Source organism: Amphiprion ocellaris, chromosome 10 (assembly GCF_022539595.1).
Source record: "Amphiprion ocellaris isolate individual 3 ecotype Okinawa chromosome 10, ASM2253959v1, whole genome shotgun sequence".
Lineage (NCBI taxonomy): Eukaryota > Metazoa > Chordata > Actinopteri > Pomacentridae > Amphiprion > Amphiprion ocellaris.
Genome location: NC_072775.1, coordinates 37,164,713 through 37,191,153, shown reverse-complemented (window position 1 = coordinate 37,191,153; position 26,441 = coordinate 37,164,713). Strand labels below are relative to the sequence as shown.

The window sequence follows — 26,441 nt, the reverse complement described above, 5'->3', positions numbered from 1 at the left end:
GAACCACAGGGAAGACCCTTCAAATCTTTGTTTAATTTATAAATCTGTCAGGATGCTGCTGAACTTAAACGAACTTGTCTGTCATGACTGATGTAATGATGCAGAGGTGTGTGTGTGTGTGTGTGTGTGTGTGTGTGTGTGTGTGTGTGTGTGTGTGTGTGTGTGTGTGTGTGTGTGTGTGTGTGTCTATCAGTTCCAGTCGGATTCTGTGGAACCTCTCTCTGCTGTTTCATCAGAACCCTCCCCATTTATCAGACAGCAGGAGGGTGGGTGTATTTGTGTATTTGTGTCTGTGTGTGTAGGAGTGTGTGTGTTAACAGTTGTGTTGTTCTGCTGGATGTGAACACTAGAACCTTCAACTCTGTTCATCTAAGAGTCTAAAAATTAAAGAATTGAATTGATTTATTTTGGCTTTCAGGACAAGAATTTGTAAAAATAGATTATTTCTAGGAATTCCTTCAGAGGAGTCATAGGAGTCTTGGTGGCCTCCCTCTCTAGTCTCTTTCTCCTTCAGAGGAGTCATAGAAGTCTTGGTGGCCTCGCTCTCTAGTCTCTTTCTCCTTCAGAGGAGTCATAGGAGTCTTGGTGGCCTCCCTCTCTAGTCTCTTTCTCCTTCAGAGGAGTCATAGGAGTCTTGGTGGCCTCCCTCTCTAGTCTCTTTCTCCTTCAGAGGAGTCATAGGAGTCTTGGTGGCCTCCCTCTCTAGTCTCTCAGGTCTTGAGGACGTCCTGCTCTAGTCAAATTTATTCATGTTCCATCTTCCTTCCATTTCTTAATGATGGATTTAACTGCACTCCAGGAGACCTTCAGGAACTTTAAATGTTCTTGTATCGTCCTGACTGATGCTTTTCAACAACCTTTTCTCAGAGTTTCTTGGTTCTTTAGTGCTGAAAACCAATAAAAGGATAAAAGCAGTGATCTGTATAAAATCACCTGTAATGTTTCAGCTTTCAGAGAAAATACCAGTAGGAAAACAAAGTCTGGAGGTAAAGACAGACAAGTGATGGAAGAGAAGATAAAACGGAGACAGACGGACGCTGAGGAGACATTCAGGCCCAGACTGAGGACAGACAGACGGACGCTGAGGAGACATTCAGGCCCAGACTGAGGACAGACAGACGGACGCTGAGGAGACATTCAGGACCAGACTGAGGACAGATGGCTTCAGATCCACACAAAGATAGAAGAGAGGATCAGACTACAACATGTCAGAGACAATTTTAAACCTTTCTAAAGAGGATGAACATGTGTCCACAATGGTTCAAAAAGACTGAAGGGTGTCCAGGACATCCTTTATTATATGAAGACACCTAAATACAATTCAATTCAATTCAATTTTATTTATATAGCGCCAATTACAGTCAAATTGTCTCGAGACGCTTTACAGAACCCATATGCCTGACCCCCAGAGCAAGCCAAAAGGCGACAGTGGCAAGGAAAACACCCTTTTAACAGGGAAAAAAACCTCGAGCAGAACCCAGCTCTAATGTGGGGGGACCCATCTGCTGCTGGCCGGGCGGGTTGAGAGGGACAGAAGAGGTAGAGAGGTAGAGATAGAGGGGTAGAGATAGAGGGGTAGAGATAGAGAGGTGGGGGGGGTGGGACACAAGGACCATAAAACACAGCCACACATCTGAAGCATCCAGCATCCAGCTCTGGGACCAGGGACACTCAGAGAAAGGACACAGAAAGAAACAGAGTGAATGTAATGCAATAATGGTATATATAGTAAATACAACTGAAGATTTATGGGAGGTTGAAGAAACAAACTGTTTCTTAGAGGAGAAACTAGAAGAAGAAGAAGGAGAAGAAGAGGAAGAAGAAGGAGTAGAGGGGGAGGCTGATAAAAACCCAGCAGACATCCAGACTGAGTCTGCAGGAGGATCAGCATCACTCAGTAGCAGAGACGAAGAGCTGAAGGAGAGGAGGAGCTGAAGACGAGGAGGAGCTGAAGGAGAGGAGGAGCTGAAGGAGAGGAGGAGCTGAAGGAGAGGAGGAGCTGAAGACGAGGAGGAGCTGAAGGAGAGGAGGAGCTGAAGGAGAGGAGGAGCTGAAGGAGAGGAGGAGCTGAAGACGAGGAGGAGCTGAAGACGAGGAGGAGCTGAAGACGAGGAGGAGCTGAAGACGAGGAGGAGCTGAAGGAGAGGAGGAGCTGAAGGAGAGGAGGAGCTGAAGACGAGGAGGAGCTGAAGGAGAGGAGGAGCTGAAGACGAGGAGGAGCTGAAGGAGAGGAGGAGCTGAAGGAGAGGAGGAGCTGAAGGTCTCTGGGAGGATTCATATCTGCTGCAGTTTGTTCTGTGTGACTCAGTGGAAACTGACCCAAAGAGGAGGAGATGCAGCTATAAACTATAGTAGAAGAAGAGAAGAAGAAGAAGAGAAGAAGAAGAATAGCTGCTTCAGGAGCCAGGAGACTGACTGAGAGGTGCATCATGGGAGCTTCTTAGGTCCAGTCAGACCTCCGTCCTCTGGTTCTTCCACAGATGCCCAGCATGCTGCTCAGGTCTCCCCGAGGAAGGAGCTCTCCGGCTGTGGCAGGACAGCTGCTGCTGGGGCTCCTGGTGATGATGATGATGATGGTGGTGGTGGAGGCCGGCGTGGACGAGGACAGTGAGGAGAGTCAGGAGATCCTGGAGGAGGACGAAGCCGTCAGCGCCGAGATCCTGGTGAGAAGAACCTCCAACCTGCAGCTTCTTCATGTCCAGCTGTTTCACCAGATGTTCATGATTAAATGAACCAGATCAGCTGGAGCATCATTCAGTGATGAACATCTGGAGATTCTGTCTCAGTTTTGTTGTTTTGTATTTTAATTTTGTTGCTTTGTGTCTCGTTTTTGTCCTTTTGTATCTCCTTTTTGTTCTTTTCGTGTCTCATCTGTGAGAACAAAACACTTGAAATATCAGTAAAAAACTGAATAAACCTTGTTCAGCATGTCTGAAATTTTGTCTACAGCGACTTAACAATGCTGAAACATTGTCCATAAATGACAGAAAGTTTTCTAAAGTGGCTGAAAATGAGCCTGAAATGCCAAGAAAAGTCTCAGAACTACATGATCCTGATGAAGTACAAAATCTCATCCAAAATAACTGGAAACTGCTTCAAAATGAATCAAGTACTGAGTAATTATCCAAAATAAACAGATCCAAAGTGAATAAATCCATTCAGAATGACCCAGAAATAGCCCAAATGATAGAAAACCGTCCAGAGGGACAGTTGGTTGACGACTAATCAGCTTCTTTATCCCAGAGTTCAGGCTGGGTTTATTAAAAAAGACTAATTATCAGATGAACCAAACGGTTGGTGGTTTTTTAATAGCTGACAGTGAATCCATCAGTCCAGGTGGAAGAGCTTTGCTTGGTTTTCTGTTTTCAATTTTTTATTGTCTGTGTTTCTGTCCAGCTGTTTGTGAGTTAAAAACAGGTTTTAGAACATCTGGATGGAAGCTTTCAGAGGTAGCGTTTCAGCGTTGAGCACAAGGAACCGATGGAGACTCAAATCTACGTTTGTTCATTTCAGGAGCCGCCATCCTCAGACGTGTCCAGAGTTTCTCCTCTCAGCTCCTGGCTGATCTTCAGAAGAAACTCCAACAAAGGAGACAACCGGAGAACCAAAGGCTCCAAGAGAACCTCCAAGGTCAGACACAAAGTACACCGAGACAAAAACAAGACACAAAACGACAAAAATAAGACACAAAACAACAAAAAACAGACACAGAATGACAAAAATGAGACACAAAACAACAAAAAACAGACACAAAAAGACAAAACGAGACACAAAGTACACACTGACCACCCAGAAACTAATGGATTCATCCATAATCATTAAATGGTGGTTGTCTGAACAGAAGAGCTGCTGAGGCATTCCTAATAAAGTGAACATTGAATCATGTGATGAGCTTCAACACATTCTCTGATGGTTTACGGCAGGTTCTAACCCTTGACAGCTTTCAGTCTACAACACGACTCAACAATCAGCACATTTTAAACTTTCCAACATCTCAATGTAAAATCTTTCAGCTTCATCAGAATAACTTTATTCTGCGTGTCTCCTGGAGAACCAGAACATTCCTCCTGGTTCTGGTTCTCCAGGACCAGCTGAGACCAAAACATTCAGAGAGTTTCAGGTTGAACTGCAGGCAGTGTTTCCTTATAGGGGCTTTCGACCGGGGTGGAGCCCGTTCGGAGTCGGAGCCGGTGCCCGACTTGGGACCGGTTTTTTGTCTTTCCACCACCGGAGCTGCGGCTCCGGGCTCCAAAAACTGGGGCTGTTTCGGGCACCAACTCGTTGCTGGGCCAGACTTGGCCAGAGTTGAGAGCCGAGCATGTCACGGGCAGGGGGCGGGGTGACATCTAAAAACATCTAAAAAGATAAACATAGATATGATCATCAACTTATTGCGCGTGTTTAACCGCTAAGTAATCAATGCAAGCGTAGTTGAAGTTAAGTAGCTAAGCTAATGCTAGCACGTTTACTGTTAAGTATCCAAACGTCTTTGATAATTACCTTTCTTCTCAAATGTGATCGCTGGGCATTGGAACGGCGACGCCGATGGGTAACCCCTAACAGAAGGTTTTGCTGCTCAACGATGGCGAGACACACTAGCAAAGCCATGAACACCACTCCAATGAAGTCCTCCATTGTTGTTGTGTGGGTTTCCGTACGGCGCGAACGCTGTTGAACGGCTACGTACGCAGTGACGTACACACGTTTTGTGGTGGCGCAATGACGCAGCTCCAACTTTGCTCCTTCCGAATGGAAACACAAACCCGTTCTGGGGCGGCACGAGATTTGAACCAAAAAAGCACTGGCTCTCAACTTTGAACCAACCTAGCACCTGGTGCTCTTTGGTCGAAAGCCCCTATTAGAGAGGCTGAGAGGAAAACCAATAAATAAATGCAGCAGAACCAGAGAACTGAGGAGCAGGTTGTTGGAGATCCATCCAGCATGATGAAACATCTTCTAGTTGCTGGAGATCCACCCAAAAGTTAAAAGTTAAAGTTAGTTTATTTATATAGCACATTTTAACAACAAGGCGAGTCAAAGTGCTTCACAAGGACATTAAAACAGCAGATGAAAACACATAAAAAGAAAGAAAACACATTTATAAAATCATTAAAAAGGTCATTAAAATTTAAGGATGCAGAAGAGTAAAAGAATCACAAACAGAAGTTGGGAAGCAAGAACATTTTAAGAGTTACACTGCAGAGTTTGTCATAAAATAAGATTTAAAATAACTCTTAGAAGAACTTAGTCAAAAGCAGCTGAGAACAGGTAGGTCTTCAGACTGGACTTAAATGTGCTGAGAGTTTCAGCTGATCTACAGTTTTCTGGGAGTTTGTTCCAAATATACGGAGCATAGAAGCTGAATGCAGCTTCTCCATTTTTGGTTTTCACTCTGGGAACTAATAAAAGACCTGATCCAGATGACCTGAGTGGTCTGGTTGGTATATACTGAGTCAGGAGGTCTCTGATGTATTTTGGTCCTAAACCATTTAAAGCTTTGTAGACCAGCAGCAGGACTTTAAAATCTACCCTCTGAGTGACAGGAAGCCAGTGTAAAGACTTCAGAACTGGAGTGATGTGATCTACTTTCTTGGTCTTAGTGAGGACTCGAGCAGCAGAGTTTTGAATCAGCTGCAGTTGTCTGAGTGTTTTTTTAGGTGAACCTGTAAAGATACTGTTACAGTAATCAAGCCGACTGAAGATGAACGCATGGACGAGCTTTTCCAGGTCCTGCTGAGACATCAGTCCTTTAATTCTTGAGATATTTTTTAAGTGATAATAAGCCGACTTTGTAATTGCTTTGATGTGTTTTTCAAAGCTGAGTTCTGAGTCCATCACCACACCCAGATTTCTGGCCTGGTCTGTGGTTTTTAGCTGTAGAGACTGAAGCTCTAAGCTCACTTTTAATTGCCCCTCCTTGGCTCCAAAAACCATTCCCTCAGTTTTGTCTTTATTTAGCTGAAGAAAGTTCTGACACAGCCACTCATTTATCTGTTCAATACACTTTCCCAGCACCTGTATAGGGCCATGGTCTCCTGGGGACATTGTAATGTAAATCTGCTTGTCATCTGCATAGCTATGGTAACTTACGTTATTGTTTTCAATAGTCTGGGCCAGTGGGAGCATGTAGATGTTAAACAGAAGAGGCCCCAGGATGGAACCTTGCGGAACTCCACATGTAATCGCTGTCTTTTCAGACCTAAAGTTACCTATAGACAAAGTAATTCCTGTCTTTTAGGTAAGATTTGAACCAGTTTAGTACTGTGCCGGACAGTCCCACCCAGTTCTCCAGTCGGTTGAGTAGTATATTGTGGTCGGCTGTGTCAAACGCAGCACTTAGATCCAGCAGCACTAAGACTGTCATCCTGCCGCTGTCTGTATTTAAGCGGATGTCATTAAACACCTTAATAAGGGCTGTCTCAGTGCTGTGATGCTGCCGAAAACCTGACTGAAAAACACTGAAACTGTTACTTTTTGTTAGGTAATTGTTTAGCTGTTGAAAAACTGCTTTTTCAATGATCTTACTTAAAAATGGGAGATTAGAGATTGGTCTGTAGCTGTTCATTTGTGACTTGTCGAGGTTGCTCTTTTTTAGAAGTGGCTTAATTACAGCAGTTTTTAAAGCCTGAGGAAAGACGCCTGACATAAGAGACAAGTTCACAATCCATAAAAGATCTGTCAGCAGTACCTGGGAAACTTTTTTGAGAAACCTTGTAGGCAGAATATCCAGGCAGCAGGAGGAGGAGTTTAGTTGATGTATAATGTCCTCCAGGTTTTTGCGATTGATAGGATTAAATTGTGTCATGGTGTTTAAATTGGTTTTACGCTGACACAGGACATGTCCTGAACCTGCTGTGGAGGCACTAACTGCTTGTCTAATGTTTTGGATTTTCTCTATAAAGAATGATGCAAAATCGTTGCAGGCCCTGGTAGAAGGTAACTCTGGGGCTACTGACACATGAGGGTTTGTTAGCCTGTCCACAGTAGCAAATAAGGCTCGTGTATTGTGACTGTTTTTGGTGATTATATCTGCGAAATAAGATTGTCTTGCATTCCTCAGTTGTAAATTGTAGGTGTACAGTTTCTCTTTATAAATGTTATAATGAACCTGAAGTTTTGATTTTCGCCATCTGCGTTCAGCTTTCCGACACTCTCTTTTGTTATTTCTGACCAGTGTGGCATTTCTCCATGGAGATTTTTTCTTACCAGAGATCACTTTCACCTTAGTTGGAGCAATGGCATCCATAATATTTACAATTTTAGCATTAAAGCTACCTATCAGCTCATCGACTAAACCCCAAGACAGAGCTGGTGTTGAAGAGAAAGCCTGGTTAAATATCTCAGAGGTGCTTTCAGTAATACACCGTTTTTTGGTTATCTCTGTAAAAACTGTCGATTGCACTTAGACGGTGCTCTCAAAGAAAACACAGGAATGATCAGAAAGGCCAACATCAGACACTGTGACATTGGAAGTACTCAGACCCTTGGAGATAAGTAGGTCTAACGTATGCCCTTTGTCATGTGTGGCCTCTGTTACATGCTGGACCAGCCCAAAGTTGTTAAGAGTGTTGTACAAGTCTTTAGTCCCTTTGTCCTGGGGATTGTCAACATGGATGTTAAAGTCACCAGCAATAATTACACAGTCAAAATCAATGCAGATCATAGACAGCAGTTCACTAAAATCATCAAAAAAGTTTGCACAGTATTTAGGAGGCCTGTAAATATTAAGTAGCACAACTCGAGATGAGGACTTCAGCTGAAGAGCTACGTACTCAAACGAGGAGAAATGTTCAGAGGATAATTGCTGATATTGAAACGATTCATTGAATAAAATTGCAACACCGCCCCCTCTCTTTTGCACCCTGGCCTCACTGATAAAAGTGAAGTTGGGAGGGGTCGACTTGATGAGAACTGCTGCACTGTTATTTTGGTCTAACCAAGTTTCAGTTAAAAACATAAAATCAAGATTGTGCTCAATAATAAAATCATTGATTAAAAATGTCTTCCCTGCTAAAGATCTAATATTTAATAGAGCCATCTTTAATGTTTGGGGAGTTTTGCCTGCCTTGTGAGCAGGAGTTGTTTGTGGCTCACAAACAATATGTACTATATTTGAAGGCTTTTTCTTTCTGTGTCTTGACATAGCCACCTTTCTTTTTCTGTTGCCTACTAGGACAGAGATGCTGGCTACCTGGTTTCCATCAGGCCCTGGCTTTTCCTGGTTGAAAACATTAGTATTAGCTTTGAAGCCTGAACCTGGTACATATCAGACATCAGAGACAACTGAATTTTCAGCACAGACAAGACTAGTTGGCAAGCATATGGGATTTCGGCGCGGTGTCAGTTTTGTTCCAGCATTGACACGCCTTTTCATCTCATCTGTGAAATCCAGATGAGTGGGGGAGGGAGAGAGACTGGCTGGGGAGGGCGGAGCGTTAGGTGGGGTTTCTGCTGGTTGAGGTTGAGAATATCCTCCTGTTGGGAGTGGAGGCCACTCCTCTTGTTGTGGGGGTGAAGATGGGCAGTGGTTTGTTGGATGAGGGGCAGGAGGCGATGATGTAGTTGGAGCCTCTTCCTGGGTTCCTTGTTGTCCTTGGTCAGTCCTTATCTCCGGCAGTAACAGTTCTTCCCCAGCATGCTGTGCAATCTGTTGTTGTTTTGGATGTTCTAGGCTTTTTATCTGTGACCCTGGCTGGTGTCTGACGCACGGAGTAAAAAATGTTTGAGCACAGTAGCAGCAATCCTGATCTGTTAAGGAAGATTCCATTTGCCTTAAAGAGGTGCCTGCGTTCCCAAAAAATGTTGAAATTGTCGATAAAGTTTATTGATTGAGCAGCACATGTAGCTTTGAGCCACCTGTTTAGCAGCATCAGCCTGCTAAATCTCTCATCTCCTCTCCGGACTGTAGGTAGTGGTCCGCTCCCATAAACAACAGGTTTCAGACCTCTGACTTTGTTCAGCAGATCCATAAAGTCCTGTTTGAGCACTTCTGACTGCTGCTTCTCAACATCGAGGGCTCCCGTATGTATGACAAGAGATTTAGCTGTGGGATGCTCAGCAGCGATCTTCAGGATTTTCTTAGAAATGTCAGACACCATATCATTGTTAAAACACAGCACTTTGGTGTTTTTTTTTGCTGGAAAAGTGCTTTAAATCATTCACAGCTCTGTCACCCACTATCAGAGTTTGAGGCCCAGTAGTTAGCTCTTTCCTCAGCCTTTTTGGCTCAGCAGTTAGATCATTCTGCAGCCTTTTAGTGCAACGTTCTGTGTCATACCTTTGTCTTCTTTCAGGGGATGAACTTTCTTTTGGGGTGTCAGGGTCTTGTTACAGTACAGCAAACCTGTTCTCCAGTTGAACCTCTGTTTCTTGGGTTTGTTTGCTCTTATTCCTGGTTGTAGCCACTGTCCAGGACTCTTCTCTTCTCTGTATTGGGGTTGAAGAGATATTGCTGTGGGATGGCAGAGCAGGCCAACCAGTTTCATCAGTAATCTCTGCATGTTGGATTCTGCCTGTAGCCTGTCTTTCCATATCAGCTGTATTCATACCTGAGGTATGCTTTGGCTTTGCTCCGAGCAAGTTCCAGGGAGGACTGCCGGTTGATTTATGGCTGTTTCCACAGGCCTCCTCGTCCTTGATGGTGGTGCTAATTAGCTGTCTGTTAGCCTTCTCTTGTCCACTGCTTTGAGTCATCGGTAGAGTGGTCTCATTCCCATAATGTCCATTTACCTCCACATTCACTTCCAAACGGTGCATTTTCATCTCCAGTACTGTTATCTTTTGGAGGAGTTTGTGATAATCATTCATGGAAAAGGGAGGCATCTTGCTGCTAGTTAGCACTTCTCGCTAGTCACGGCAGCAGCACTTCTACGCCCGCAGACGAGCCTCTTAACGCTGTCCGGTGTAAAACGATGAATCCTCGGCGGTTTCTTCACCTCGGAGGGACGAAGACGTTTGTTCGGCTCGTTTTTGCAGTTTAGCAGTGTATTTTGTCAGGAAAAGTCTGAATGCTTTGCCCTGCTGGTACCAGAGTAAAGCTCACTCAGTTTTCCTTTTCAGAGCTACGGAGCAGCTCAGCATGATGAAGCATCTTCTAGTTGTTGGAGATCCACCCAGCATGATGAAACATCTTCTAATTGTTGAAGATCCACCCAGCATGATGAAACATCTTCTAGTTGTTGGAGATCCACCCAGCATGATGAAACATCTTCTAGTTATTGGAGATCCATCCAGCACAGTGGAACATCTTCTAGTTATTGGAGATCCATCCAGCACAGTGGAACATCTTCTAGTTGTTGGAGATCCATCCAGCACGGTGGAACATCTTCTAGTTGTTGGAGATCCATCCAGCATGATGAAACATCTTCTACTTGTTGGAGATCCACCCAGCATGATGAAACATCTTCTAGTTGTTGGAGATCCACCCAGCATGATGAAACATCTTCTAGTTATTGGAGATCCATCCAGCACAGTGGAACATCTTCTAGTTGTTGGAGATCCATCCAGCATGGTGAAACATCTACAGATGATGAGCAGAGGAGAGAGTTTGTCCAAAATACATAAACTTGAAAACTCAGAAACTGTCTAAAATTACAGAAACTTGCACAAAATAACCCCAACATAGTCTAAAATGGCTTTAAGATGTCCAGAACTTTTTAAAAGTTGTTGAAGATCCATCCAGTATGGAGAAACATCTTCTACAGATGGTGAGCAGAATAGAGAGGAAAAGTCTGGAAATATGGAGATAGAAAAACATCTACAGCATGAGGAGATGGTAGGAGCTTCAGGAGGAACCAGCAGGAGGTTCTGGAAGACGTTTGAAGGACCGTCTTCCAGAACCTCCAGTTGGTTCTTCCTGAAGCTCCTACCATCTCCAGGACCTGGATGACTGAGAACCTCCTCATGAAACTACATTCTAATCCAGCTGAACTACACTAAAGCTGCTCTCAAGTCCAGATGTTTCTGTTGTCAGACAGCAGAACGAGGATGAAACAGAGAAACTCATCCAGACCACATGCTAATATGCTAACATGCTAACATCCTAATATGATAACATGCTAACCAACGTTAGCTTCATTTTAATACTGATTTTATGACATCGTCTGATAACAAACACAGCAGTTAGAAACATTCACACAGATTTACTGGAAGATGATCCTCAGAGAGAGAGATAGAAAGTCTAATTTATCAGTCAGACAGAGAGAGTCTTCTTCCTGAAGGGGGCGGAGCCAGCAGCGGCACCTCATTTAAAGCTACAGAAACAGTTTAGAATAAAACCAGGATTATAGAGTGTGGAGGAATCACTGATCTCTGTTCTAAAACAGTGGGTCCCCCCACATTAGAGCTGGGTTCTGGTCGAGGTTTTTTCCCTGTTAAAAGGGTGTTTTCCTGCCACTGTCTCTTTAGGGCTGCTCTGGGGGTTCAGGCATATGTGTTCTGTAAAGTGTCTCGAGACAATGTGACTGTAATTGGCGCTATATAAATAAAAGTGAATTGAATTGAATTGAATTGAATTAAAACACTGAGAAACGTTGTGAGGACAGGAGAGACTTTACTGATGGATGGAAGCAGAACACTAGGAACCTCAAATACAGCATCAGGAACCAAACATCAGGAACACTAGGAGCATCAGGAACCAAACATCAGGAACACTAGGAACCTCAAATACAGCATCAGGAACCAAACATCAGGAACACTAGGAACCTCAAATACAGCATCAGGAACCAAACATCAGGAACACTAGGAGCATCAGGAACCAAACATCAGGAACACTAGCATCAGGAACCTATCAGGAACATCAGTCAGACCTCCACATGAACTAACTGGACAACAGAAGTTCTATACATGTGTTGATGTTCTTTTTGTTGTTTTATTCCAGGTGCAAACAAGGGCTGAAATAAAGATTATGTTCCTTGTAGAATACATTCTGGATTATATGTTTGGCCCCTAAACTGTGCACGAGGGTTCCTGCTGGTGGACATAGAACCAGGAAGTCCTAAGCTGACCTGTTCTTTGTGTCTGCAGCATGGCCTCCCAGGACCTCCAGGACCTCCAGGACCTCAGGGGCCTCCAGGGCCACCGGCTCCTCTCCTGCCCCAGCAGCAGCAGCTCATCCAAGAACTGCAGCTGAAGCTGAGAGGTGAGGAACACAGGAGGAGCTTCAGGTTCTCACAGAAAGTCCTGTTTTCACCGAGGATGGAAAAAGTGACGCTACTGTCTGAGCAGACATGTTTGGTTCAATGAGTCACAAATGTGCACTTTCACTCAGTGTTTTCTCTATGTAGGTTATATAAATACTGTGTGTGTGTGTGTGTGTGTGTGTGTGTGTGTGTGTGTGTGTGTGTGTGTGTGTGTGTGTGTGTGTGTGTGTGTGTGTAAGCTCGCTGTCTGAGTCCTTAATAGGGGTAATTTTGTGTAGTGTGGATGTGACTTGGCTCGGCTGCAGGATTCCTGACATTCCTGCTGACTGATGGTGTGTCTTTGTTACTTTCTGTGTGTGTGTGTGTGTGTGTGTGTGTGTGTGTGTGTGTGTGTGTGTGTGTGTGTGTGTGTGTGTGTGTGTGTGTGTGTGTGCGTGCGTGTGTGCGTGTGCGTGTGTGTGTTCGTTCATGCATGTTTTCCTCCATCAGATCACGTCTCGGTGTTTTGGTATTTTGCGGTTGTGTGTCTTAAGATTCCATTTCTACCAGCAAATCTTTCACCGTCACACGGTCTGCAGTATAATATTAAATTAAATTTAATAAAATATTTAAGAACATGGAGACAGAAAGACATCGACAGGATGAGGAGATAAAACCATCACAAAGAGGCACAAAGCAACAAAAACAAGACCAAAAAATGACACAAAAGAGAAAACAAACAGGACAAAGTGAGAGAAGCAAGACATAAAACAACACAAATTAGACACAAAATTACAAAAAAGAGACAGAATATAAAAGAAAGCAAGACAAAACAACACAAATGGGAAACAAACAGACAGACAACAGAAACGAGACACAAAATGTCAAAATTTAGACAGAAAATGACTATAAAGTGATGAAAAAAGTAGAAAATGCAAAAATACCTCAATAAAATTAACTCAGCATGGCTCAGAAACAGAGAACAGAGTAGCAAGTAGTTGGAAACATGGAGATGGAAAAACATCTACAGGATAAGGAGATAAAACGACCACAAAGAGACACAAAATGACAAAAACTAGACACAAAATGACAAAAAAGAGACACAAACCAACAGAAACTAGATGCTGACAAAAACTAGATGCAAAATAACAAAAACTAGATACTAAATGACAAAAACTAGACGCTAACGACAAAAACTAGATGCAAAATGACAAAGAAGAGACACAAAACGACAGAAACTAGATGCTAACTGACAAAAACTAGATGCAACATGACAAAACAGAGAAACAAAACGTCAAAAATTAGACACAATATGACAAAAACTAGACACAAAATGCCAAAAAAGAGAAACAAAACAACAGAAACTAGACACTAACTGACAAAAACTAGATGCTAAACAACAAAAACTAGATGCTAAATGACAAAAATTAGACGCTAAACAACAAGAACTAGATGCAAAATGACAAAAACAGGACACAAAATGACAAAAACAAGACACAAGACTACGAAAGCACAAAACAGAGATGACAATTTAGACAGAGTAAAATCAAAGCTACTGGATGAATCAAATAAATGCAACAAAAACAGAGAACAGAGGAGCAGATAGTTGGAGATCCATCCAGCATGGAGAAAGATCTAGAGATGATGAGCAGAGTAGAGAGGAAAAGACTGGAGATATGGAGATAGTAAAACATCTACAGGATGAGGATATGGTTCTGGAAGACGTTTCTAGAAACGTCTTCCAGAACCTCCTGCTGGTTTCTCCTGAAGCTCCTACCATTACCAGGACATGAAAGACTGAGAACCTCCATAGAAGTCTGAATATTAATAGCTAATACATTTTAAAAGCAGCAGCTAGGGTTAGCGTCGGTAGCTGACCATGTTAACTGTGTGGTGGAACAGAATGATCAGAAGTCCTCCTCCTTCTCCTCAGACCTGTCGGTGTGTTTCCAGTGTGATCCTCCTCCTCGTGTCTCCACATCGTTCCTCCGTCGCCTCCTTCAGTCGGTCTCCGTCCCTCGACGAAGTCTGTTGGAGCTGCAGCCATATAGCCAGGTAAATTTCTTCTTCATCATTATGACGATTTCCATCGTAGATTCTCCCTGAAGGCATCAAACTATGAATGAACACATCTGGAATTATGCAGGAAACAGAAAAGTGTGAGTCAAAACATGTTTTACATTTTAGATTTTTCAAATTATTTAATTTGAATTAAAAATTTCCAATAATGACTCAAAAATCTGTCTAAAATAACTTCTAAAACAAGTTGAAATGTCCAAAATGACTCGAAACCTGTTCAGAACTACTCAAAATGTCCCAAAACGTGTTTAAAAATGGTACAAAATGACTCAAAATGTGTCCCCAATCTGTTAAATCTTCTCGTAAATGACCCAAAAGAAGTCCTAGATAACCCTGAACAAGTCCCAAAAAACTCACTTGGTTCAAAATGATTCAATTTGAATTAAAGATTACCGATAAAGACTCAGAATCTGTGCGTTCTGTTCGATTCTTTGTTTTGATTCCTGCTTTGAACTCTCTTGTTATTCTCTGGATGAGCTTCATGAGGTAGAAGCTGAAATGGTTCTCCAACAGTCTTGAAGGAGTTCCAGAGTTGCTGAGCTCTTGTTGGTCCTTCTGCCTTCACTCTGTGGTCCATCTCATCCCAAACATCTGGACTGGGTTAAGTCAGGAGACTGTGGAGGCAAGATCATCTCCATAATCTCCTTCTTGGTCAGATAGTCCTTCCACAGCCTGGAGGTGTGTTTGGGGTCATTGTCCTGTTGGAGAATAAATGATGGTCCAACTAAACCAAATCACTGCAGGATGCTGTGGTAGCCATGCTGGTTCAGGGTTCCTTCAGTCTGGAATAAATCCCCAGCAGTGACCATCATACCTCCTCCTCCATGCTTCATGGTGGGAACCATGCATGTAGAGACCATCCCTTCACCTCTTCTGGTCTCACAAAGACACGGTGGGTGGAACCAAAGATCTCACATTTGGACTCATCAGACCAAAGCCCAGATCTGGGCTCTAATCTGAGCTGCTGTTAACTGGACATTTCTGAGGCTGGAGACTCAGATGAACTTCTCCTCAGCAGCAGAGGAGACTCTTGGTCTTCCTTTCCTGGGGAGGTCCTCATGGAAACAGTTTGGTCGTAGAGCTGGATGGTTTTAGAGACTGAACCTGGAGATACATTCAAAGTCCTTGTAGTTTGCTAGGTATTTCCTAGATGGTCCTGGTAGGTTCCTGGGTAGTTCCTAGATGGTTCCTGGTAAGTTCCCGGGTAGTTCCTAGATGGTTCCTGGTAGGTTTCTAGATAGTTCCTAGATGGTTCCTGGTAGGTCTCTAGATAATTTCTAGATGGTTCCTGGGTAGTTCCTAGATGGTTCCTGGGCAGTTCCTAGATGGTTCCTGGTAGGTTTCTAGGTAGTTCCTAGATGGTTCCTGGTAAGTTCCTGGGTAGTTCCTAGGTGGTTCCTTGTGGAATCGTTCAAAGTTTTTACAGTTTTTCAGACTGACTGACCTTCAGTTCTTAAAGTTATGATGGACTGTTGGTCCTCTCAGCTGATTGGTTCTTGCCATAATATGGATTCTAACAGTTGTCCAATAGGGCTGTCAGCTGTGGACCAAACTGACTTCTGATGGTTCCAACCCCATTAAGAAGGAAGAAATTCCACAAATGAACCAAATTAACACAGAACACCTGTGAAGTCAAACCATTTCAGGTTCTACCTCATGAAGCTCATCCAGAGAACGCCAAGAGTGTTCAAAGCAGGAATCAAAGGATCTAAAATATAAAACATATTTGACTTATTTCACACGTTTTTGTTTCCTACATAATTCCAGATGTGTTCAATCATAGATCTGAAGCCTTCAGGGAGAATCTACAAAGAAATAGTCATAAAATAAAGAAAAACATTAAATGAGAAGGTGGGTCCAAACTAAAGACTGGTAGTGTGAATACCTGTAGTATGACAATATATTTACCCGTAGTATATCTATAAATACCTGTAGTACATCTATAAGTACCTGTAGTACATCTATATAAATACCTGTAGTAGTACCTGTAGTAGTACCTGTAGTAGTACCTGTGGTAGTACCTGTAGTAGTACCTGTAGTAGTACCTGTGGTAGTGCCTGTAGTAGTACCTGTAGTAGTACCTGTACTACTACCTGTAGTAGTACCTGTAGTAGTACCTGTGGTACTACCTGTAGTAGTACCTGTAGTAGTACCTGTAGTAGTACCTGTGGTACTACCTGTAGTAGTACCTGTAGTAGTACCTGTGGTAGTGCCTGTAGTAGTACCTGTGGTACTACCTGTAGTAGTACCTGTAGTACTACCTGTAGTAGTACCTGTAGTAGTACCTTTAGTAGTAGCTGTAGTACTACCTGTAGTAGTACCTGTAGTAATACCTGTAGTAGTACATGTAGTACTACCTGTAGTAGTACCTGTAGTAGTACCTGTAGTAGTACCTGTGCTACTACCTGTAGTAGTACCTGTAGTAATACCTTTAGTAGTACCTGTAGTACTACCTGTAGTAGTACCTGTAGTAGTACCTGTAGTACTACCTGTAGTAGTACCTGTAGTAGTACCTGTGCTACTACCTGTAGTAGTACCTGTAGTACTACCTGTAGTAGTACCTGTAGTAGTACCTGTGCTACTACCTGTAGTAATACCTGTAGTAGTAGCTGTAGTAGTACCTGTAGTAGTACCTGTGCAACTACCTGTAGTAGTACATGTAGTACTACCTGTAGTAGTAGCTGTAGTACTACCTGTAGTAGTACCTGTAGTAGTAGCTGTAGTAGTACCTGTAGTAATACCTGTAGTACTACCTGTAGTAGTACCTGTAGTAGTACCTGTGCTACTACCTGTAGTAGTACCTGTAGTAGTACCTGTAGTACTACCTGTAGTAGTACCTGTGCTACTACCTGTAGTAGTACCTGTAGTAGTACCTGTGGTAGTACCTGTAGTAGTACCTGTGGTAGTGCCTGTAGTAGTACCTGTAGTACTACCTGTAGTAGTACCTGTAGTAGTACCTGTGCTACTACCTGTAGTAGTACCTGTAGTACTACCTGTAGTAGTACCTGTAGTAGTACCTGTGCTACTACCTGTAGTAGTACCTGTAGTAATACCTGTAGTACTACCTGTAGTAGTACCTGTAGTAGTACCTGTGCTACTACCTGTAGTAGTACATGTAGTACTACCTGTAGTAGTAGCTGTAGTACTACCTGTAGTAGTACCTGTAGTAGTAGCTGTAGTAGTACCTGTAGTAATACCTGTAGTACTACCTGTAGTAGTACCTGTAGTAGTACCTGTGCTACTACCTGTAGTAGTACCTGTAGTAATACCTGTAGTAGTAGCTGTAGTAGTAGCTGTAGTAGTACCTGTATCTCTGACCTCCACAGCCCTCAGACTCAGAGCTGACCCTCCAGAGAGGCCTCAGCTTCAACACCAGCAGCGGCCGCTACAGCGCTCCGGTGTCGGGTTTCTACCAGCTGACCTCCAGCCTGCTGATAGGTACCTGTCACACTCACCTGGATGAGCTGGTTCAAGCTCTACCTGTTGTTGTGTGTTCTACCTGTGTTCTTCCTGTGTTCTACCTGTGTTCTGCCTGTGTTCTGCCTGTGTTCTACCTGCGTTCTACCTGTGTTCTACTTGTGGTTGATGTTCTACCTGTGGTTGATGTTCTACCTGTGTTCTGCCTGTGGTTGTGTGTTCTACCTGTGTTCTACCTGTGTTCTACCTGTGGTTGTGTGTTCTGCCTGTGTTCTTCCTGTGTTCTGCCTGTGTTCTGCCTGTGCTCTACCTGTGCTCTACCTGTGTTCTACCTGTGGTTGTGTGTTCTACCTGTGTTCTACCTGTGTTCTACCTGTGGTTGTATGTTCTGCCTGTGTTCTACCTGTGTTCTGCCTGTGTTCTACCTGTGTTCTGCCTGTGTTCTGCCTGTGTTCTACCTGTGTTCTGCCTGTGTTCTACCTGTGTTCTACCTGTGGTTGTGTGTTCTGCCTGTGTTCTACCTGTGTTCTGCCTGTGTTCTACCTGTGTTCTACCTGTGGTTGTGTGTTCTACCTGTGTTCTGCCTGTGTTCTACCTGTGTTCTGCCTGTGTTCTGCCTGTGTTCTACCTGTGTTCTGCCTGTGTTCTACCTGTGTTCTACCTGTGGTTGTGTGTTCTGCCTGTGTTCTACCTGTGTTCTGCCTGTGTTCTACCTGTGTTCTACCTGTGGTTGTGTGTTCTGCCTGTGTTCTACCTGTGTTCTGCCTGTGTTCTACCTGTGTTCTACCTGTGGTTGTGTGTTCTACCTGTGTTCTGCCTGTGTTCTACCTGTGGTTGTGTGTTCTGCCTGTGTTCTGCCTGTGTTCTACCTGCGTTCTGCTTGAGTTCTACCTGTGGTTGTGTGTTCTGCCTGTGTTCTACCTGTGTTCTACCTGTGGTTGTGTGTTCTACCTGTGGTTGTGTGTTCTACCTGTGTTCTACCTATGTTCTACCTGTGTTCCAGAGTCTGCAGACCGGGTCCAGGTGCGTCTCAGAGACAGTGTGAGGGCAGCCATCTGCATCGAGTCTCTCTGCCAGAGCAACCTGTGAGTAGAACTCATCTGGATTTATTCATTTCTTCAGCGTCAGAGGATCTTTACTGTCATTTTAAACCTTTTACATCTCAAACTCCAGCTCCAGTGAAGCTGCGATGTTGAACAAAACGTAAATAAAAACAGAATAGAATGATTTCCAGATGTTTCTCCACCCAGATTCATTCAGATACAAAGATATTTAATATTCACATGATAAACTCTGATCCACGTTTAAAGACTCTGACCTTCAGAAAATAATCCCTGTGATCGCTCACCTGTCCATACAGATGTTGTGATGTCGTGTTGTTGTGTTTTGTTGTTGTGTTGTGTTGTTGTGTTGTTGTTATTGTGATGTTGTGTTGTGTTGTTATGTTATTGTGATGTTGTGTTGTTGTGACATTGTGATGTGTCATTGTGTTGTACTGCTATGCTGTTGTGATGTTGTGTTGTTGTGTTGTGATGTTGTGTTAATGTGTTCTTGTGTCATTGTGTTGTTATGTTATTGTGATGTTCTGTTGTGCTGTTGTTTTGCTATGTTGGGTTGTTGTGACATTGTGTTTTTGTGATGTTGTGTTATTGTGCTATTGTGTTGTTGTGTTGTTGTGATGTGTTGTGTTATTGTGTTGTTGTGACGTTGTGTTGTTGAGATGTTGTGATGTTTTGTTATTATGTTCTTGTGTTCTTGTGTTGTGTCATTGTGTTGTTATGTTGTGATGTTGTGTTGTGCTGTTGTGATTTTGTGTTGCTATGTTGTGTTGTTGTGTTGTTGTGTGTCGTTATGTTATTGTGATGTGTTGTTTTGTTGTTGTGATGTGTCATTGCGTTATGTTATTGTGATGTTGTGTATTTGTAATGCCCTGTTGTTGTGTTGTGTTATTATGTTGTTGAGTTGTTGTGTTTTGTTGTTGTGATGTCGTGTTGTTGTGTTGTGGTGTTGTGTTGTTGTGATGTTGTGTTGTGTTATTATGTTGTCCTGTTGTGTTGTTGTGTTGTTGTGATGTTGTGTTGTTGTGTTATGTTGTTGTGATGTTGTGTTGTTGTGTGTTGTGATGTTGTGTTGTGTTGTCTTACATTGTTGTGTTGTTGTGTGTTGTGATGTTGTGTTGTGATGTGTTGTTTTGATGTGTTGTGATTTATTTTTGTGATGTTATTGTGTTTTTGTTGTTTATGTTACTGTGTTGTGTAGTTATGTTATTGTGATGTGTTGTGTTGTTATTTTATTGTAATATTGTGTTGTATTGTGATGTGGCACCGTATTGTTGTGCTGCTATGTTGTTGTGATGTTGTGTTGTTGTGACTTTGTGACGTGTTGTGTTGTTGTGATGTATTATTGTGTTCTTGTGTTCTTGTGTCATTGTGTTGTTATGTTATTGTGATGTTCTGTTGTGCTGTTGTGTTGCTGTGTTCTGTTGTTATGTTATGACGTGTTGTGACATTGTGTTGTTGTGATCTTGTGTTATTGTGTTATTCTATTGTGTTTTTGTGTTTTGTTGTTGTGACGTGGTGTTATTGTGTTCTTGTGTTGTTGTAATGTTTTGTTGTTGTGACGGTGTGACGTTGTGTTGTTGTGTTGTTGTCACGTTGTGTCATTGTGTTGTGTTATTATGTTGTTGTGACGTTGTTGTGTTTCAGCTCTGTAGAGTCGGTGATGGCTGTGGCGGCTGCTGGAGGAACGTTCAGCATCTTACTGACAGGAACTCTTTATCTCCAGGTAGGAAACTGACCTGAGAACAGCATGGAGAAGGTCAGAGAGACTGAGAGCAAATCCACTAAAATAAATGCAGCAGAACCAGAGACCAGAGGAGCAGGTAGTTGGAGATCCATCCAGCATGGAGGAACATCTACAGATGATGAGCAGAGTAGAGAGGAAACACGGAGATAGAAGAACATCTACAGGATGAGGAGAGCTGGTTTCTCCTGAAGCTCCTACCATTAATAGGACCTGGATGACTGAGAACCTGAGGACTCCAGCTGACCCCCTCAGGGTCCCCCAGTCAGTCCTAACTATAAGCTTTGTCAAAAAGCAAGGTTTTAAGCCTGGTCTTAAAATTAGAGAGGGTGTCCACCTCCAGAACCCAAACTGGGAGCTGGTTCCACAGGAGAGGAGCTGATAACTGAAGGCTCTGCCTCCCATTCTACTTTTAGAGATTCTAGGAACAAGTAAGCCTGCAGTCTGAGAGCGAAGAGTTCTGCTAGGATAATATGGTACTATCAGGTCTTTAAGATATGATGGAGATTGGTTGTTAAGAGCTTTATATGTCAGAAGAAGGATTTTGAATTCTATTCTAGATTTCATAGGAAGTGTTGTGTAGTAACAGTGGTGTATTGTGTTGTGTAGTAACAGTGTTGTGTTGCAGGCGGGGGAGTACGTGTCGGTGTTCGTGGACAACGCCACCGGGTCGTCCATCAGCGTCCTGCAGGACTCGCTGTTCTCTGGGATCCTGCTGGGAGTCTGACCCAGATCCTCAACAAGAACCAGAACCAACATGTGGTCCGGTTCCACCAGCAGGAGGAGCCTGTCTAGATCTGCCCAGGTGTTCAGACACACCTGCAGCAAACAACCAATCATCTCACTGCCCTTTCAGTTCTGGATCAGCTGAGATCTTCAGCCAATCAGCTGTTTAAAAAGTGGATCAGTTCCTCAGAGGTCTGGTTGATCCAAACATCTTCAGTTTCCTGTCAGAACATATTCTCAATGAAGAAGCTGAAAACTCTGTTCTTCAAAAATATCCAGAATAACTAAAACTTTTAAGAAGGTTTGTCCAGCATGACAAGAAATGTAGGTTTTTGTATGAATACTGATGAACAGCTAATATCTGGTTCCTGAACTTAAGCTGAGACGTTCTTCACTTTGTTCCGTTCCATATTAAAGACGTTCTACAGCAGCTCCTGACACATTTACTGACGTCTGTTCTCTGTCTTCATATTTATTCTGTAATAAACAAGTTGTGAATATTTACGATAATAAAACTTTATACTGACGGCTTTCCAGTTCCAGTTCTAGTTCCAGTTCGAGTTCCAGTTCTAGTCTCCACTGAAAAAATGTTCCTGCTGGTTGAAGCTTTGTCTGTTTAGAGCCAAGTTCTGCTGGAACAGGTGTTCTACAGATGTTCTGCAGATGTTCTGATGGTGTTCTACAGATGTTCTACGGTATTTCTACAGATGTTCTGATGGTGTTCTATAGATGTTCTGTAGATGTTCTGATGGTGTTCTGCAGATGTTCTGCTGGTGTTCTGTAGATGTTCTGCAGATGTTCTGTAGATGTTCTGCTGGTGATCTACAGATGTTCTGCTGGTGTTCTGCAGATGTTCTGCTGGTGTTCTCCAGACGTTCTGCTGGTGTTCTGCTGATGTTCTGCTGATGTTCTCCAGATGTTCTGCTGGTGTTCTGTAGATGTTCTGCAGATGTTCTGTAGATGTTCTGATGGTGTTCTGCAGATGTTCTGTAGATGTTCTGCTGGTGTTCTGTAGATGTTCTGTAGATGTTCTGATGGTGTTCTGCAGATGTTCTGTAGATGTTCTGCTGGTGATCTACAGATGTTCTGCTGGTGTTCTGCAGATGTTCTGCTGGTGTTCTCCAGACGTTCTGCTGGTGTTCTGCTGATGTTCTGCTGGGTCAGTTGGTTGATCTGCTCTCATAGATCTCCAGCGTTACTTCCAAACAGCAGAGATCTGCAGCCTTCATTCATGTTTTTAGAGGAACATTCTTGAACCACTTCAAGCTGATATGACTGAGTCCTTATTAAATGTTCACGGGACGTTTGCGGAACATTTACTGAATGTTTACTGAATGTTTATGGGGCGTTTACTGAACGTCTACTGAACATTTACAGAGCTTTTACACAATGTTTTTTGAATGTTTATCCTTGCACCAGCCTGGTTTGAAAATGTTGCCCTTTTTCCACATTTAAGGTCCAATAATGAAATTGTTCTCTGCTGGATCCACTCAGTCATTCTGATGAAACTGTTCTGTGGGTTCTCTCCATGTTCCATGTCTGGTAGTTTTATTTCTGGAGATACTGAACGCTAAAAAGGACTTCACAGGTTGTTTGAGGTGGAAAACACAAAATCGCTCAACTCTGAAAATATATGAAAGTCTCAGAACACAGTGTTACTGCAGCAGCATGAACTGTTTTAAACAACTGGTCTCTCAGAACGAACACACACACACACACACACACACACACACACACACACACACACACACACACACAGACACAAAGACACAAAGACACACACACACACACACACACAGACACACAGACACAAAGACACACACACACACAGAAACACAAAGACACACACACACACACACAGAGAGACACAAAGACACACACACACATACACACAAAGAAACAAAGACACACACACACACACGCACACACACACACACACACACAGACACAAAGACACAAAGACACACACACACACAGACACAAAGACACAAAGACACACACACACACACACAGAAACACAAAGACACACACACACACACACAGAGAGACACAAAGACACACACACACACACACACACATACACACAAAGAAACAAAGACACACACACACACACAGACACACCACACGCACACACGCACACACACACACACAGACACATAGAGAGACACCACACACACACACACACACACACATACACACAAAGAAACAAAGACACACACACACACACACACACCACACGCACACACACACACACACACACAAACACACACACACACACACACACACACACACACACATAGAGAGACACCACACACACACACACACACACACACACACACACACACACACACACACATACACACAAAGAAACAAAGACACACACACACACACACACCACACGCACACACACACACACACACACACACACACACACACACACACACACACACACACACACAGACACATAGAGAGACACCACACACACACACACACACACACACACACACACACACACAGACACACAGACACACACACACAGACACATAGAGAGAGACACACACACACACATAGAGAGACATACAGACACATAGAGACACACCACACACACACACACACACATACACACACACACACACACACACAGACACAGAGACACACACACACACAGACACACACCCACAGACACATAGAGAGACACCACACACACACACACACACACACACACACACACACACACACACACACACCACACACACACACGCACACACAGACACACACACACACACACACACACACACACACACACACACACACACACACACACACACAGACACATAGAGAGAGACACACACACACACATAGAGAGACATACAGACACATAGAGACACACCACACACACACACACACACACACACACACACACACACAGACACAGAGACACACACACACACAGACACACACCCACAGACACATAGAGAGACACCACACACACACACACACACACACACACACACACACACACACCACACACACACACGCACACACAGACACACACACACACACACACACACACACACACACACACACACACACACACACACACACACACACACACGCACACACAGACACACACACACACACACACACACACACACACACACACACACACACACACACACACACACACACACACAGGTCGTGGTGAGATCATCTCATAAAGTGGCGCCGTACGGTTGGCGTGTCTCCACCGACACGCTGCAGTTACCGTACAAGGCGTGTCGACAGAATAATGAGGCTGCATGATGGCACTGCTGACAGCCGTGTTACACACATGCAGCTCAACACAACCAGACACACACCAACACACACCACTAACACACATCAACACAATCAGACACACGCCACTAATACACACCAACACAACCAGACACACACCATTAACACACATCAACACAATCAGACACACACCACTAACACACACAGTGGACACAGTGAACAACAGGAAGCTGCAGCAGGAGGACCAGTCCTCCTTCAGATGATCCAACCTGCTATGGCTCAGCTGCAGCAGGATAATCTGGAATCACATCCTGAATCAGCAGTTAGCAGTAAGATAAGATAAGATAATCCTTTATTTCTCCCCATGCCAGCGGAAATTCACATTGTTACAGCAGCTTATGTATCAATAAACATAATATTAGTAATAAAATAGTAGTAATAATATTTACAGTATGTACAGGGTTACGGTGGTCTATGGATTAAGTGATCAATGGATTAATCAATAACACAACCTGATCAATAGATTAATCAATAACACAACCTGATCACAGTGTGTTCTGAGCTGATGGTTGGTTCCTCACTCAGTTCTGTTCCATGTGTTTCTGCAGAACACAGACTTCTGATCCCAGTCCACCTTAAAACCTGAGTTCTCGGGTGGAGGTCATGAACGTCCTCATGAGTCATTGTCATGGTACCCGTTGCTGCTAAACTCCCACAATGCTCTCTGCTTGAACATGAGGTCTTCTCTGGTCTCTACAGGATTAAACAGGAAGAAGCTCCCCCTGGTGGAACAACCAGGAACTACATCAACCAACTCCGAAACCCTCCTCTAATGCTTCATCAACGTCCTTTTATTCTTTAGGTCTCACTGGAAAAATGATCGTAAAGTAAAGCATATTTTTGGACCAGACTGTAAAACTGAAAAGTTCCTGACTCGATTAAACAGCTGGTTCTCCAGGACCGACTCACCTGAGACCAACAGGGAAACATTCAGAGAGTTTCAGGTTGAACTGCAGACAGTATTTCCTGAGAGAGACTAAAATAAATGTAGCAGAAACAGAGAACAGAGGAGCAGGTTGTTGGAGATCCATCCAGCATGGAGGAACATCTACAGATGATGAGCAGAGGAGAGAGGAAAAGTCTGGAGACATGGAGATAGAAGAACATCTACAGGATGAGGAGATGGTAGGAGGTCCAGGAGAAACCAGCTGGAGGTTCTGGAAGACATTTCTAAAAACGTCTTCTATAACCTCTAGCTGGTTCTCCTGAAGCTCCTACCATCTCCAGGACCTAGATGACTGAGAACCTCCACAGAAGTCTGAGGAGACAACATTAGTTCAGAGTTTAACATCTGAGGAGGCATGGTGGACACGATGGTTCAGGGTGTTTATGTTCTTGTAAAAACCCTGAACCATCGTTCTGAGTCCTGCTGACAGAAGACATCTCTGAGTTCTCTCTCCTTCATGATGTTCTGGTTCCTCAGAGCTGCAGCACTTTAGAGTAAAAATGAACCACGGTGAAGAAAAACAAGGCAGGAGAAAGACCTGCTGGCTGAGGGTCAACAGTCACATGGAGGTGTTGTGTTTAGATCATGTATCTCCATCAGATTAGCAGACACACATCCAGTCCATCCACCAGAGAAACAGACCAGAACCAGTCTCAGCTCCAGGAGGTAACCATGGAAACACTGCTACCCGCTGAGCACAGGCCGAACTGCAGGTACATCTCCACACCAGGAAGTGACTGTTCAGGTTGAGAAGTTTCTAGCAGAGGATGAAGGTCCAGCGCTGCCCCCTGCTGGAGGATCCACAGCACTGTTCCCTCTAAGCTGCTGACATGGTCTCCACACACAGAAAACCTGCTCTGCACACAAAAAAAAATCCAACCTAATTTGAAAATAAAATAAACACATAATTCATTCTAATCAATCAATCTTTATTGGTCATTGCACATTTTCATATACAACGAAATTTCATTTGAGCTGCCCTGCCAATGACAGCTCCGGCTGCTGCGCAGTGCTGC

The 26,441-nt window shown here is 43.5% G+C and overlaps 1 protein-coding gene across 2 annotated transcripts; it reads left to right on the top strand.

Annotated features, from left to right (window-relative positions):
• Nucleotides 1-2,174: 2,174 nt before the first annotated feature.
• Nucleotides 2,175-21,669, top strand: LOC129349948 (erythroferrone-like). 2 transcript variants are annotated; one of them, XM_055014886.1, is made up of 8 exons: nt 2,180-2,663; nt 3,514-3,630; nt 12,025-12,139; nt 14,053-14,174; nt 17,525-17,636; nt 18,619-18,700; nt 20,321-20,399; nt 21,046-21,669. In XM_055014886.1, the coding sequence occupies exons 1-8, from the start codon at nt 2,481-2,483 to the stop codon at nt 21,142-21,144; spliced, it is 909 nt and encodes a 302-aa protein (XP_054870861.1). In that variant the 5' UTR covers nt 2,180-2,480; the 3' UTR covers nt 21,145-21,669. The 2 variants fall into 2 exon arrangements, with proteins under 2 accessions (XP_054870862.1, XP_054870861.1); XM_055014887.1 differs by lacking the exons at nt 20,321-20,399; nt 21,046-21,669 and adding an exon at nt 20,400-21,003 and having other exon boundaries at nt 2,175-2,663.
• Nucleotides 21,670-26,441: the final 4,772 nt, after the last annotated feature.

Excerpts from the sequence above, each read along its gene's own strand:
- LOC129349948 (XM_055014886.1), top strand. The coding sequence starts at position 2,481 with ATGCCCAGCATGCTGCTCAGGTCTCCCCGAGGAAGGAGCTCTCCGGCT. Across the intron at positions 3,631-12,024 it reads GCTCCAAGAGAACCTCCAAG|CATGGCCTCCCAGGACCTCC; the intron begins GTCAGACACAAA and ends TTGTGTCTGCAG. Across the intron at positions 18,701-20,320 it reads TCTCTCTGCCAGAGCAACCT|CTCTGTAGAGTCGGTGATGG; the intron begins GTGAGTAGAACT and ends GTTGTGTTTCAG.